Source organism: Pholcus phalangioides, unplaced genomic scaffold (genome assembly GCF_987345545.1).
Source record: "Pholcus phalangioides strain wild (caught in Gottingen) unplaced genomic scaffold, Ppha-v1.0 ptg000013l_1, whole genome shotgun sequence".
Taxonomy (NCBI): Eukaryota; Metazoa; Arthropoda; class Arachnida; order Araneae; family Pholcidae; genus Pholcus; species Pholcus phalangioides.
Genome location: NW_028301606.1, coordinates 529,575 through 545,395, shown reverse-complemented (window position 1 = coordinate 545,395; position 15,821 = coordinate 529,575). Strand labels below are relative to the sequence as shown.

Below are 15,821 nucleotides of genomic sequence, written 5' to 3'. Positions count from 1 at the left end.
AAGTTTTCGAAGCTGGTAACCCTATCGAAGGGTGAGCAAAGTTGCTCATTACTGTATTGTTGATAAAATTGTGAAAAAATAGTCAGTGTGTTATGAGAAATGAAGCACCATATTTCACTTTCAGCAATGTCTCTTCGCGTTCCCCTAATGTCATTCTTCCATTTTTCTGAGGCTTAGTTCGTCCTGGACAAGAGTATTGCTCAGTGGCGGATTAAAGTCGGTTGGGGTTCCAGTTCTCAACGCATGGGCTCACCCGGGCACGGCCCGGTGACCTCAAGACAAGAGGGGCCGCGGAAAAATGAGAAGTTGTTGAATTCTTCTAGAATTCTCCAGGTGGGGCCTCAGAAAAATCACTTGGCCCTGGGGCCCACGATGTCTTAAGACGGCCCTGCGGGGGCTTCAGTCACAAAAGAAAATATTGGGCCCCCTAAATTTGAGAAAATTGTGAAGTTTGTGTTTAATGGGGCACTGTAGAAGTCGGGGCCCCGTGCGCCCACAGTTAAATCCACCTCTGAGTATGTGCTGTAAGGTTTTGAAGACCATACCTACAGAAAAACAAAGACTTGGTTGAGGGGGTGCAACGAAGAGCTACGTGTGCTCTTGTTGGCACACAACGCTTGAGCGATGAAGAAAGAACCGATTTCTTGAATATGTTTACAATGGAAGAACGCGGGTGTCTGGGGGATATGATCGAAGTGTTCAAAATTTTCAACGGGATGGACCATGAATTATTAATACGCCGCCAATCGACTGCTTTGACAAGAAGACAATAGTATCGATCGGTAACTGATCTGTAAACAGGAGCAGCTCAAAAGAAATTTATACTCGTGCAGGACCTACTTTTTGGTACCCCTTCCCTTTTTTGCCCTATCAATTGAGATTTGGTGGCTCATCTTAGAGCGGCGCCCCTGGCCGCAATTGGGCGCACGGCACGAGCGCCGCCGTTGTCTGTAAATATGTCGCTCAGTTTGGTGATCGAGGAATGCGCCGGGGGCCACTTAAGTGATGTGGAATTGCACCGAGGGTCACTTGAGCTATCCAAAAATGTGCAGCGGGCCTTTTGAGTGATCTGGAACTGCACCGTGGGTCAATTAAGGAATCTGTAAATGTGACGTAGAACACTTTAGTAATCTGGAACAGCTCCACAGGTCACTTGAGTGATCTGTAAATCTGCCACGGGGGTCACTTCAGACCTCCTAGATACTTCTAGGAGGCTTTGCCAATACCTTCCAGTTTCCAACCCAAGTCAGTGGTGCCGCCTCCCTTCCCGAGCTTTCAATCCGTCGGGTCAGGGGTTTGAAATACATTCTTTTATTATACAAGGGGAAATTATTATTTGGCCGTAAAAGAGGGGCAACCGCATCTGAGGGGTGTCCCTTAAGAGGGGTTTTACGGTATTTGCGAATGGAATGACTATTGGACCAGGCTGGACATGAACCTAAGAATGCCAATTGTCACAACACGCGTTGGTGTATTGGAGTGTTCTGGAAACAAATATTCACCACTGGGCCGGGCTGAGCCAATGTGCAGCCAGCCTATTCCGCTGATACTTCATTGCAGCAGGGGTGGGAGCAAATATATGTACTATTGGACCAGGCTGGACATGAATGTGGACCTAGCTTATTACCCTGCATCAAGGGTGTTCAACGTTTAGGAGAGTGTGGGCCATTTCACTGATTTGAAAACGTGTCGCGGGGAAACTCAAGTAAGTGATCTGCAAATGTTCCGTGGGTCTTTAAAGTGACGTGTAAAGTTCCGCGGGTAGATGGAATGATCTGGAACTGTGCTGCGGATTACTCACTCAGTGGTTTGTAAACATGCCGCGGTCACTTAACGGATCTGGGAATGTGGCATGCTCCCTTTGAATGATCCGGAACTGTGCCGCGAGTCACTTAAGTTATCTAAGTTTTCGCGGGCTGCTTTAAAAAATTGGAACTGTGCCACAGATCACTTGGTGATATGTAAATATCATTTGAGGGATCTGGACATGTGTCGCGGAACGCGTATCTAAGAAAAGTGTCGTGAGCCGCTTGAACGATTTGGAACTCTATCCGCGGGTTATTTAATTTCTGCAAATGTGCCGGGGGTCGCTTTAGTGTTTGGGAACTGTGCAGCAGGAATCTGTAAATATGCCGTAGGCCAATTAAGTGGTATAGCAATGTGACGGGGAACAACAATCAGTTATCTGAAAATGTGCAGAGTTCCTTATGTGCTGTGGAATTGGGAATGTGTCGCTTAGTTCATTTTTACAAAATAAGGGTCTGGAGTCGCGGGGAGCATCAGACGACTCCGAGGGCACAATTGGCTGCGGGTCATGCACTGAGCATGTATACATTCATTATACCTATCTGAACAATCAACATCAGCGGCTCCCAAATACTTTTTGGTCGTGGATCCCCCGGATATCTTCGTGTCTGAAATGTACTCATATTTTTAGTTATGGATCCCTGGAAATCTTTGTGTCTGCCACAGACCCTCATTTATCGCAGCAGTAACTACAGCAATCTAACGCTGAGAATGTACCGGAACAATAGAGGACATTCTATCCAGTGCTAGTAAATGCGATCCGATAGCAATACCATCTACTGGAGTGCAGAAGAACAAAAACAACGTTTCGTACTCCTATTGACAGCTGTCGCCACAAGTACAGTTTTTGCAAAATCAAAACAACAGGGCTGGACAAATCGCAAAAAAAATCTAGGAAATTTTTTACCCGAATCTAGGCACCAGAAAAAATTTTTAGAAGCCAAAAACTTCTTTACTCAAAGAAAGAGGTCCAAAATAATGCTTCTTTTTGAGTTTTTCAGGCCATGGCAAGGGCGTAGCGAGGGGGGGGGGGGGGACTTGGGGGGTCTGGTCCCCCCCCCCGAAATGTGAGAAAATGACCGAAAAAAGGGAAAAAGATGGCCAAATCCATTGTTCTGTCACTTTGGTCCCCCCCCCCCCCGAACGAAATTTCTGACTACGCCCCTGGGGACCATTTTTCATGTTGGCAGATGTGCCAAAATTCCAAACATTTTGGGCTGCCCTCAGCCCATTCAGTAACTACACAAATAAAATTTTAGGCACCAATACAATTTTTTTAGTTGCCATGGTGCATTGGATTAGTCCAGCACTGCATAACAATATTACTTCTGCAGTATACCAACATTGCAGCGGTGCTTTTTTTGCACGTTAATTTATACACACATATATATGATTATAATGTTTTTCAATTATATATATAATTAATATTTCTAAGTAAATTATTCATATTATTTTGTCTGAACTTAGCATTATTTTTTTTTTTATAATTCGAGCAGCGAACCCCTGAGGGATCCACTCGCCCCCCAATTGGGATCCGCTGATCAATATGTTTGTAGTGTGACAAAAATACCACCTCCAGAAAAAACAAGTAAAACAAGTTTTAATTCGCATTCAACTTTGAAAAAAAGGCAAGTACCAAGTCCGAAAAAATGGTATCTCAATTGTACAAATTCATATTTTGAGAGAAAAATTACATCCTCCGTGGGGGGGAAAAAACGAAAACACATAACTGCCAAAAAAAAACTTCATAACAATGTATTCACAAAAGAAGGAAGAAAAACAATTAACAAAAGGCTCCATATCTCCTTGTTTTTTTCTTTTCTTTTACTAGAAAAAGTTACAATCCTCAAAAAATATGCAGCGTTTGAAATATTTACAATCGTGCCTCAAGGAGCCTAAGAAAAGTAGAATATAAGCACCACTATACAAAATATTTTACAAATAATAAACACGAGCTATTTCAAGAATAAGTGGTGGGGGGGGGGGGTAAAAATTGAATTAGGAATATGTAAAATACAGGGTGTCCCATAAATTCGTAAATAAAACAATTCATAAAAATTGGAAGAATCAGTATTATTTAAATGCGTTTTCAAAAAAGTTATTCTCACGAAAGTTAGAAAAAAAATAGCTTGAATTTTTGGCGACAGACGACGCTACAAGAAAGCAAATCAGTTCTATAAAATGCAAGGTATATGGCTAACAGCTCATTTCTGAATTTTTCTGTTACTGGCACTCGTAAGGTTTTTATTGCGATGTTGACACTGGTGGATTACCTCAGCCACAAAGCTGGAGGTTTCTGACACACTAGAGATTTTTTTTTCTGTACTAAAAGAAAGAAATCCTCTTCACATAAGAATGTTTTCAGAACCATATTAAGAAAAACCAATTCCTTCAATCTTTATGAACTTAAACTATTTATGAAGTTTTTAGAACACCCCATACATTGAGCTTTCAGCTTTGGAAGTAAATGTTTAATGCAATCCTATAGATTTACAAGTATGAAAAATTTCGATATTTCACACTCATCTTTAAAAAAAAAAAAATTAGTTGGTATTAAACACCAGGTCGAGAGGCAATGCATATTAAAATACATCAACGTACACCTTTTGAAAGTATGTGATAATTAGAGACGAGTTCACCATAATGAAAGATTATAGTAGTGTTATTCTGAAAAATCATTTTCAAGTGCAACTAACATTGAAATTGTCGATCGTTTAAAAAAAACGCGCCAGCTAGTGTAAATCCAATAACATTCAAGATGAATAGTTTAACGACTCTTTTAAAAGTAGGTATGCATTTATATGAGAAATATTTTTTTAATTCAAGTGTTATTCAAGAGTCAGTGATATATTGATCTGAAAATCTGGAGGGATGAAATCTGTCACAAACCCACAAATTTCAGGAGAAACTCAAAAATTAATGTTGACAAGACTGTATGTATAGCAAGTGGGGGAAGAGAATTTAGCTCATCAAAGAGAGGTCTACCTTATGGTAAAAACTTTATGAAAAATATTATATATATGCAAGAGTATTATTTATCCATTAATTTACTTCAAATTTTTACCGCATATATTTGATTGTGTATGCTATCCCACCACTACGTGTGTGTGCCAGAGAAAAAAAAAATTACACATCTCTCATACTTTTTACCCAAAAAATTTACAAAAAAAATCTCATTAAAAACAGCTTGTACCCACAATAAAATAACAAAATATTGAATAAAAATTGATCCAAAATAAAAGAAACTTATTCAGTTCATAAATTGACAAAAAAAAAAAGGGTTCTGAACTCATTTCATATACTCGTTATAAAAAAAATTTGGAAATAAAAAAAGTCCATATTAAAAAAAATCTATTTTTTTCATCATTTTATGAAAATTAAGCAGTTTTTTCATATTTTTCATTCAATTAATTAAAATTAATGTAATTATCATGCACAAGCTGTTTTCAATGTTTTTTTTTTTAAATTTGTAAAAAATTAAGCATTAGTACTCTAGCATCAGATTATTCTCAATTGTAGATGATTAAACATGTTAACTATTTTCATTTGCTTTCCTTTTGATGTATGAAAAACCAGGTGCATTGTGCTGAACAATTAAGCTATTTTTTTCTTCAATGAGCATCATTTCAGATATCACAGGGTTATTATCCATAGTTACTATAGTATTTTAAATGCAAAGAGGTAACTTTAGATGAGCAAATATAGACCTATTTAAAAAACCGTAATCAAATACAAGTTTTGCACAATCTAGTTATGCCCAGAGATATATATAATGGTCTGCATATTAAAATCCATAATTGTAATAGATGCTTCTCGAAAATGTTAAAAAAAAAAATAGCCACCTCAATCTGTACTATTTAATTGTAAATGAAACTGCTTTAATCCAATTTATTCTTTCTTACTCAAGAGGGAACACAGAAAAGAATTGACCTACGAAATGGAGAAACATTTCCCATACTGTTAACTGACCTATAATAAACCAAGAACTAAGTTATGTATTCAAAGAAATAAATCAATGCTTTTAGTCTTAAAAACTGAAATATGAAAAAGATATGTAAAAGATAATCAAAATTAAAGTAAAAAGGTACCCTGCTATACAGTTAAGAAGGTAAGGTACTACTTATGCTAATGGAAACACTCGTGTGTATGAAGACATTCAAAAACTTCAGTTTGCATTTTTTACAAGAGATACCATAAAAAAGTTTTGGGAGAAAAACATTACAAAGTAATACATTTAATCACATAATCAAACGGACTAATATCTTTGCGATGATTACAAACCAAAATAATTTTTAAAAAACGCGAAAGTTATGAGAAAAAAGGTATTTACACAGTAAATTATTGCTGCCTATACACATTGAAATGTGCACAGGATCAGAAAAAAAAAACTGCTTAAAAGCAATTTTCTTTTAAGAAATATTTTTTCCAACAGATTAATGGAATATATTAACAATCACATCAATTCCACAACTGTTATCAACAATTCTGTATCTAAAGCTGTACAATATTTCACAGAACGTACATTTATAGTAATGGCACCAAACTAAAAAATGAAAACGTAAAATACCCATGAGAGCAGAGTTTAAAAAAATATTTTTCCCCACAATACCAAAAGTTCAAAGTACTTTAATTTACAATCGAATTTTCATGTGTAAAAAACAAAAATACAATCATTATCTAAATACTAATAAGGTTCAGACATCAAAAGGCAAACAAAAATCTGCAAATTAGCCAATTATTTCCATCTAAACCCTGCATAAGAACATCAGGGAGAGGGGTAAAAAAGGCAGTCACGGTATATATAGAGAACCGATACTGGCAGGGACAGTAAAGTACTGAAGTATTTTCCAAACGCCAATGCTAATTACTTTGTAAACTATATGTTAAGTATTTTTGTATAAAAGTTGTTTATAATAAGGACTAGATAATCAGTTCAGGTACACAATGTTGATGTATTTTTTCATTTTGCAAATTGAAGTTTGTTAAAAATTAAAAAAATAATTAAAAGTTCAAGATATCACAAGTTTGTCGAGAGCTTCAAGAGTTTTTTCATCAGCTGCAGAACTCTCGCTGGTACCTTCTGTAACCGGATTATTAGAGGAAGCATCAAGGGGCTTAAATACTTCATCTTCGTCTGCAGATTCAACAAAGGGAATGCTTTCAATTTCAGCTTGTAAAGCTTGTTGTGAACTTTGCTGAACATCTGATGGTGATTTGGAGCCACATGCTGATGAATTTTCACCCAATCCGAAAGGTTTATCCACTTGCTGTAAAGTTTCTCGACTTTCATCCCTTAATGGGAAAGCCTCAGCTGCACCACCAACAGCCCCTGCTACACCACCAACAGCTCCGTCTGCAGCAGCCCCATTGTCAACTAAGGGAGAAAAATATACATAAGAATTCTGGAGCAAGTATGAAGACTGAACTAAAAGACATAATACAAACTTTGTACAGAAAAGCAGCAAAAGCTTAATATAACAAATACAAGGCCACAACAGGCAAAATGCCCAATGAGGTGGCTGAGAAAAAACTGCCCATAACAAATATGGATGTCATTTCTAAAATATAGCAACCCACAAGAAAAATTTGTTCACATTGATTACACTGTCTTTACATTTTCTGCAGTGTGGTTCATCCATTTCTGAATTATAATTTTGAAATTTTTTTAGTTTGTGTATTTAATTCTTCAGTTTTTGGAAGATACTGTATATTACTAGTTCACACAGAAATTTATAACTGCAATGTGACCCTTTTGAATAACAATTATTCAGAAAGTACAAGTAAAAAAATAAAAATTAACTGCTTGCTAAAAAAACTTTTTTCTTTAAACTAAATACGAGCCAATAGCAAGTTAAATTTCACTTACTATTAGTGAAAACTTAGTAACATCTTGTATTGCTACATAATGAAAATTAACATGTACAGGCATTTAATGATATGCATTATACAGTCACACCTGTTTACAATGACTCTGCATTATACCAACCTTTTCATTACAAGGACTGGTACAATAAGTCTCCAAATATTTTCTTATTTATGATGGGATATTTTTCCCCCAATATGAAGGCACGTAAAGACCATTTAATCTATTGCAATGTCTGGAATTCTTTTCTTTCCCAAAAGAAACAATTCATTCTTGAGTTATAGCAACAGAAGGTCTCCACATGAAACTTGTGACATCACTGAAGGCTTTCTCTCCTATAGCTATTGTATGTACAGTCAAATCCCATTGTAATGAATGAACTCCAAGAGACTAGAGAAATCACTGTTCTTATGAAATTTCTTTATAAAAAAGGAATTTCAGGTTTTTGTATATTGTTCCTATGTAAAATTCTCTTGGAAATTAGAAAAGTGTTCGTTAAAAAGAGATTTTTTTTGTTACAATGGGAGGGGCGTAGCCAGAGATTTCATTGGGGGGGGGGGGGACCAAAGTGATTTGGCCTTCTTTTTCCCTTTTTTTGGTCATTTTCTCACATTTTGGGGGGGGGGGGGGGACCAGACCCCAGCCCTTGCTACGCCCTTGTATAATGGTATTCACTAAAACAGGTTTCGACTGTATTACAAAAAAGGGTAAAGATAGCGCATGTGTCGGTCTGCTATAGCCAATAGCAATATAGGTGAAATAGCCTCCTTTAATAATGTCATGAACCACTGATGGTCCAGTGTTTTAGTGACAGATTAATCGGGAGGTCCCGGGTTCCAAAAACCCCCACCATCACCAGTGGTGGTCAGCTGAAGTTGGTTTTCTGTGGTTCCCAACTTTGAGGCATGAACGAGCCGATCTCCCCCTTTAAAAAGTCTCCACACAACAGACCTACAAATGGTATAAATATAATTCAGTCATTATACTCACTTCTGAAATATAGATGGTAGCACTGAAAAATCGGACAACACTAGATAAGCACTCTGCCTGTTTAGGTACACACCTTTACACTTCTAGTATGCCTCACTAGATAATAGACCAAAGTTCTACTAGGTTTGAAAGAAAAGAAAGCGACATCACGAGCTTCGTGCGGAGGCCTTCTATAGATGTTTTGGTTATAGCCAGAATTCATTGTATATACAGTGTGCCACAAAAGTTAAAACTCAAAATTAGTGTTGTGCCTTAAGTTATTTAATGTAAATTGTGAGGTGTTATTCGTTTGTCATGAATTCTGTAAAAAATGTGTAACACTTAAACTATACAGAAATCTTGAATATTTGCTACATTATAGCAAAAACAATGAAAATGCATGCCACAAAAGTTAAGGCAAATTTTCAGTACTTTTTTCTAGAAATCGTGAAAAAAATTTCAGTAATTAATGCGAGTGCCATTGCTTTTTATACATCGAATAAACCTTGTAGTTTTGATGAAAAACCAAGTATTTTTTATTCTTTAAGAAAACAATTATACAAAAAACAAGGAAAAAAAGCCAAGAAGCCCACTTGCTCATACTAGCAATCGCAACATTGCAGAGTTGGGATAAAGTTGATAAAGCTTTTATGAAATCATTATCTCATATATTCTAGAACACTCGATTCCTGATCTTAAATAAAATTATTAACAAAATCTCCCAAAGCAGAATTTTTTGCATTGTTCTGCAAGGAGCCCTCAGCTGACTGAAAATTTTCTGTAGTAAAAACTCCTATAATAGTGTTTCTTCACAACACTTCTTAAAATTTCTCCAGATTGTTCTGTGATCTACATCACAGATTTTGGCATATTCTGCTTTGGGAACAAAATACATTGGTTTTAATTTTATTAAAGAATATACTGTGTGCCTAAACTTTTGTGACACACTGTAGTGAATACAGATATCTGTGCACCTTGAAAGTGTCAAATTACATCCTAACAAGAAAAGGGTGACCTGTTAGAGGTGATGCAGAAAGATCCCCATGACACAGCATATCTTGTAAAATAGCTCACAATTTAAAGCTTCGACAGCAGCATCAAATTTGTCAACCATGTACCACAACACTCACCTCTGTCTAGGTAAAACTACAGGAAGTAGTCCGAGGATTTAATTCTGGGAAAACAGAATAGCTACAGTAAATTCCAGTGTATAGCCCAAATGGTTGAATGAATTCTCTCCAGTAAGACATCTCACTGGAGAGAAAATACCTACTGTTACTGACATGTACATACACCTTGTATGTACGAGGAAGAATGCAGAATTTGAAAAACACCTACTGAGAGACGAGAATCTAATGAAATAAGGGTGATTTAACCATTTCTTTCAAAGCAAAGTCATTCGCTATAAGTTTACAAGAGAAAAAAAATTATAAAAATTTTCTTCCAGTTTCAATATAAAAAAAAATATTGTCTGCAGGAGACGAGATTAAGATGAGTACATCAAAGTGGTTGCTTGATCGGATCCCAATGATATCAAACATTACACTACAATTCTGGAATGAGAAAAATTCTACAGAATTTTATATTAGCTGCAGGCATCCACAGTTATTGACTAAACTTTCTAGGGAAAATCCAGACCAATAATCCTATACATGCAAATGACACCATAGTAAAACCCCTTTAAATTGAAAAAAAAAAATTCATACCATCCTTGTCTACACTAGCCTATATCTTTTGCTAATTACATAACTCCTAACAAATAAATGAAGACATACTTTCATGCATTCTGTGACCAGATGGCCAATTTGAATTATGTCAGCGTGAGGCGCAGTACTTACAATATACAACACCTTATATGAACCAATTATTTTTCCAGAATCAGGTCTTAATTTTGAATACATAATACAAGTAGACTACAACGAGGAAAATGCATGCACAAATAAATGATTATGATTAAAATTCTATAAAACACACAAAAGCAAGTATCTATATTTTCAGTCCTTTTAAACCTTCAAAAAAGATACTTATTTTAACAATTTTATTTCTACCTATATATTTACTCGTACAAAAAATTTATTTCCTGAAATAATTTCAGCTTTCCTCTTCCCCCCTCCCTTCGTATAATCGGCTTTCACAGCAAATGGTAAAACTCATGTTTATATGGGCATTTCAATACAACTGCCTCTCCATATTACACTTCACTTCTGAAATATAAATGGTAGCATTGAAAAATCAGACAACACTGTACAAGCTAAACACTTCTCTTTGGCAGTTTGTAATATCAAAAGTTTGGAAAGTAAATGGGAAAGACATTTTAAGGAATGACACAATTAAACCTCAATATAACAATATTCAGAGGGAAAATTTTTTTGTAGAGATTATCATAATAAGAGGCAGCATTATCACGAGGAATCCAATTTATAATGCTGTTGGCATCTTTTCTAAATCTGTCTTGTTAATATTACCAAAAAAAAAAAAAAAAGGCTTCGAGTATTTATGTAGAGCAAAAAAGTTTAATTGATCAGTTGATAAACAAAATTCATTTATGTTGCGTGTATTGCCCCTGTAAAGACAAGATTCATCACAAAGCACTTTAGTGTATCACATAAAAAGTACCATTACTGAAAAGGGTGATCACATGTGCCTAACACAAATAGTATTAGATGTCCTCAGAAGAACTATGTGAAGTGTTTTCAAAAATATATTGGAGGAATATTTTTCCAAAGCAATATAAAAAATATTGATATAGAAAGGAAGGGGTATCGTACTGAAGGATATTGTTGTATATAGGAGGATTTAACGTTAGATTATAGGAGAGATTCCAAATGAGATTTGAAAAGATATCATTGTAGAGGGATTTATTGCTGTATCAAGTATCATCGTAACAAGATACCACTGGATATTGTTTTGGGATCAGAAGAGAAGTTTGTAAAATTTAGCAGAACCAATTTCTTTTCCTGTATTTGCTGACAAGAATTTACATTGATTAATGCGGAAACTGGATAAAAAAAATTTAGTGGAAACAAAGTTCATTACACAAGATAAAGTGAATTGATTACCTTCATTTCTTAATACAAGGAATTTAATGATGTCAGACAAAGATATTATTCCGACAAAAATTCGCTTTGGTTTCACAATGATAACTCTGTGCACCTGCAAAGAATATAGAAATTTATCATCAATAGTGCATTAAAATCAAATACAGTAAAATTTCAAAGGCATCCTAGTTTTCATTTTATACTTTTGTATTTAAATCAAAAAATATTTCTTCATATTTTTATATACAGTGGAACTTCAGTTAACAAGCTTAATTTGTTCTGCCAACATGCTTGTTATCTGAATAGCTCGTTGTTCGAATCAAACTTCCCAATAGGAAATAATGGAAACTGATGATTTGTTCCATAATTATTCATTAGCATAAAAATGTCTAATAAAAATGGCATTCAATCAATAATTAAACAATTATGCACAATGCAATAAACTATATAGATAATGCCATAAATATATATATAAACATACAATATGATAATTTTTACAAATTAACTTACTCTAAACGAAGAGAGAGAGAGAGAGAGACACTATCGTTTAGAAAGATTTACAGATTCACGGTTGTTTGCAAACTTTCTTTTTGCGTGACTTTCAAAAAGAACCTTATCCAATGATACTTGCTTTTGCCTCTTTTTTTAGAATTTCTGGGAAATTACAGTATTAATTGAAGAGATTCATTGCTTGCACATTGATACAACTTTGAGTGGTTTTCTACAGAGTTTTACAGATTCCCTCATTCTACACATCTAACCTCATTTTATATGCGAGAGACTCCTCCTTACTTCTCTCTTCCTCAGACAAGATATTGTCCATAAACTGTTGCTGGTGAGTGCAAAAGAAATCCATCACCTTATCTACAGCCAACTCCTAGACATTTTTCATCACTAGTTCTTGAATGCCATCCTCGTGCACCTCCAATCCATGGTCTTACCCAAGCACAAAATCTGACAAGTAGTGACTCTTGTTCATGAGCTAGCCCCTTCAAAATCACGTTCAATAATGCGATCAGTCTGCAGTTTGTTTCTAAATTCTGCTTGGAAAAAAAACTTCAAGTGCACATACATATCACTGCTATGCTACATCTAGTTTCGTATCGTAAATATTCACTATCACACGTATGTTAATTTTCTGATAGGCACACGTACCGGAGAACGTAGGGGGGAATATTACCCAAAAATTTCATAACGCATGAGCGAATCAGTTGTGAATGTGAAAATAAATGAAAAAAGTGAAGTTTTTGCTCGTAATGCGAACAATTGCTCATTAAACGAGCCAAAATTTATTCAAAATTTTTGCTAGTTAATTGAAGTTCCACTGTATATTCAAAAAGACAAGACATGCATGCATTTGTAACAAAGTCAACAAAAAGTAGAAAAATTGATCAGCAACAAAATTATGACACATTGAGATTTCTTATTTTTCCCCCTTTCAGCCAGAGACATACAAGTAAATACAGTAATTATTCACATATGTACCAAAGTATGATTTTAGAGTGAATGCAAAAGTGGTTTTACAGTACAACATTCCCTGATGACTGATACTGGCTAACACGATATACTCTTCCGCTCAACTGACACCCAAGTAACAAGCTATGAAGCATTAGTCAGTTTTATGGCCTGGTTAGGTTCACTTCTTGGTATTCCGCAGTAAGCTAGTCTGTACAGTTTTCTAAAGTGATCTGTAAACCACTTATTGATGTTCAAGGGCTATAATTGTGATGTCATTCCACTAGAGATCATCACACAAGTGTTTGTTTTCCTGTGAAACGTTTTTCATGTCATATGAGATTTCTCTTGAACGCATTCATCACTAAATCCTTCACTCACACAGCTTAGATTTTTAAAGCTGTGAAAGGAATTAAACACCTCATCCTATACGTGATTAAATACAGTGTTTTTAGTGGGACAGCACACATTTTTCTTCATTTGAATATCGTAACAAGATGTTGAGGGGTCGTGATAAGCTCAACAGAAATGAAATACAGCTAATTCAATAAATTGTATTGGCTTTTCTCAGATGGGTGAAGATCACGTTAAAAAAAACAAAAAAGCTATAAATTCTCAAAAACATGTTTATAGAATGGAATACACATCTATGGAATAGTGAAAATAGTGGATTGGTTAAACAATTTTGTATATATATAGTAATGAAAATGGTGGAAATAATTATCAGATCTGCTGATGGCCAAGACAAATAAAAATTGATATAGAAGATTTTTTATAAAATACAATCTAGTATTTTATTTTTTTAAATATAAAATTTAAAAAAGAAATAGACAAAATTGAAAAACACAGATCAACACACAACAGCAATTTTAATTTCAGATTTTATTTCCCAGTTGTTTGACATCCCCCCTATGTCTTTGGTGAAAAATGATACATTTGTGGCTGCAACATTGCTTGAGATACAGAGCACTGCACAAGCTTCCATTTGATTTCTGATTGGTTTCTCTCACCAACAGGGCTAAAAATGTCTTAAAAAGAAAATGTTGAAAAGCACCATGCTTTCACCCTATAACAATGCAGCTTCCCAATGACATGACACAGTGGTTCTCACACTTTTGATACCCACGGTTCCCCCGCCTTAATCATCGTTTATCCTTGACTCCCCAGAATAGGCTAGAAAACTAGAAAAGAATAAATCAAGACTCAAATAGATGCCTTAATACTGATAACTCGCCCCACAGAGCATGGCGATACCCCAAGACACATTTTGAAAAACAATGCCTGGGTTCGAGTCTCGGCAGAGACAAGGTGACTTTTCTTTCCGAGTTCAACTCAGCATAATATCCAGAAAATAAAATGTTTCCTTGACATCTTGGGCTGAGAAAACAAAGCCATCTATCTCTCTTAACCATCCCACCTGGAAGCCAATTCCTGAAGTTAAGTAGAGACATTAGTAGCCGCTCTTTAGTGCCTCACGCTACAGTGCGTGAAATAAGGAAGGCAGGGTAATGTCTCCAGTGGTGTAGATGGTAGCATGCTTGCCCAGTATGCAAGAGGGCCTGGGTTCGACAGTCTCGGCAGAGACAAGATGACTTTTCTTTCTGAGTTCACCTCAGCATAATATCCAGAAAATAAAATGTTTCCTTGACTGCCATAACAGTTACCTGAAATCGGCAGAATGTTTTGTGGACTGGCAGGAAATTCCAAGTAACACCCACTCATGCACCAGTGGTTGAAGAACTGCATTAAATAATGGAATAGAGGAGCTTCCTTTCACCATTGTCTGAAAGGACAGAACTATTGATCAAAACTTTTGTGACAAAAATCCAAGGGACTTTGTGGCTGGATCAAAAGTGTATGGACATGGTTTCACATAACTGAGCAACTGTAGCACTTGGGGGAAATGATACATAAATCATTAAGAAAAATTGGTTGTTATATCATACTTCTATTATAAAATGGTAATCTAAGGCTATTTTTTTTTATACAAAGAAATGCAACTTTGATGGTACAGCAGATTTGTTTCTAAAGCCATTGATAAGTTTTGTGGTTTCATCAGAAGTTAAAACAAATGTTCAAATGGGTAGAGGCTAAAAAAAATTTTCCACTAAGATTTTTCTGAGAAAAGTAATACAGAGATACCTTGGCTAAAAATAATTCATTCTTTTATTAAATTTTTTAGCCGTAACATGATTTCCCTTAGTTTTGATGAATTATTTCTATGGAAAATCACTTAATTTGCTCCAGGTGCTATCCAAAATTACAAAGTAAGTTCCATAAAACATTATGAAAAAATATAAACTGATTGAAGGAAGAGAGCCAAACAACTTCACTATGTGATGGAACATTTTCATTTTATACCTCATATGCTATGCATTTGGGTTCATGAGCCATAGTGAAAAAAAAAAGTTGGTGTGCTCAGTGCTATGTGGATAGTCAGCTCATTTCTTTCTCACAAACATGCAGATGAAAAAGTTCCTAAAATGTAAAGACTGTTTAGATTAATGTCATTTCGCATGAATTGAAATTTCTATTTTTTTTTTTTAAATAGAATAAAATCTATTTTTTCCCCCTCTTCGCTTGTAATTGATTTTATATGAAATGCATCAAAATCTTTCAAGAGAAAATATCTGGAAAGCAATTCTAAGGTAGAGGAAAATTAATCTTGCTAAAGTGACAGTTAATCATTG

At 35.3% G+C, this 15,821-nt stretch overlaps 1 protein-coding gene across 5 annotated transcripts in view; it reads right to left on the bottom strand.

Moving 5' to 3' along the window:
• Window positions 1–3,387: 3,387 nt before the first annotated feature.
• Window positions 3,388–15,821, bottom strand: part of LOC149078450 (uncharacterized) — a 151,078-nt gene continuing 138,644 nt past the window's right edge. For 3 of the 5 annotated variants that reach the window (XM_089240551.1, XM_089240554.1, XM_089240555.1), the window contains 2 exons: window positions 11,698–11,791; window positions 6,417–7,180 (listed from right to left, as the gene is read on the bottom strand). In XM_089240551.1, the coding sequence (XP_089096677.1) occupies window positions 6,816–7,180; window positions 11,698–11,791 (459 nt within the window). In that variant the 3' untranslated portion in view covers window positions 6,417–6,815. Of the gene's footprint in view, window positions 7,181–11,697; window positions 11,792–15,821 lie in introns of all 5 variants that reach the window. The other 2 variants (XM_089240553.1, XM_089240552.1) reach the window with 1 other exon arrangement.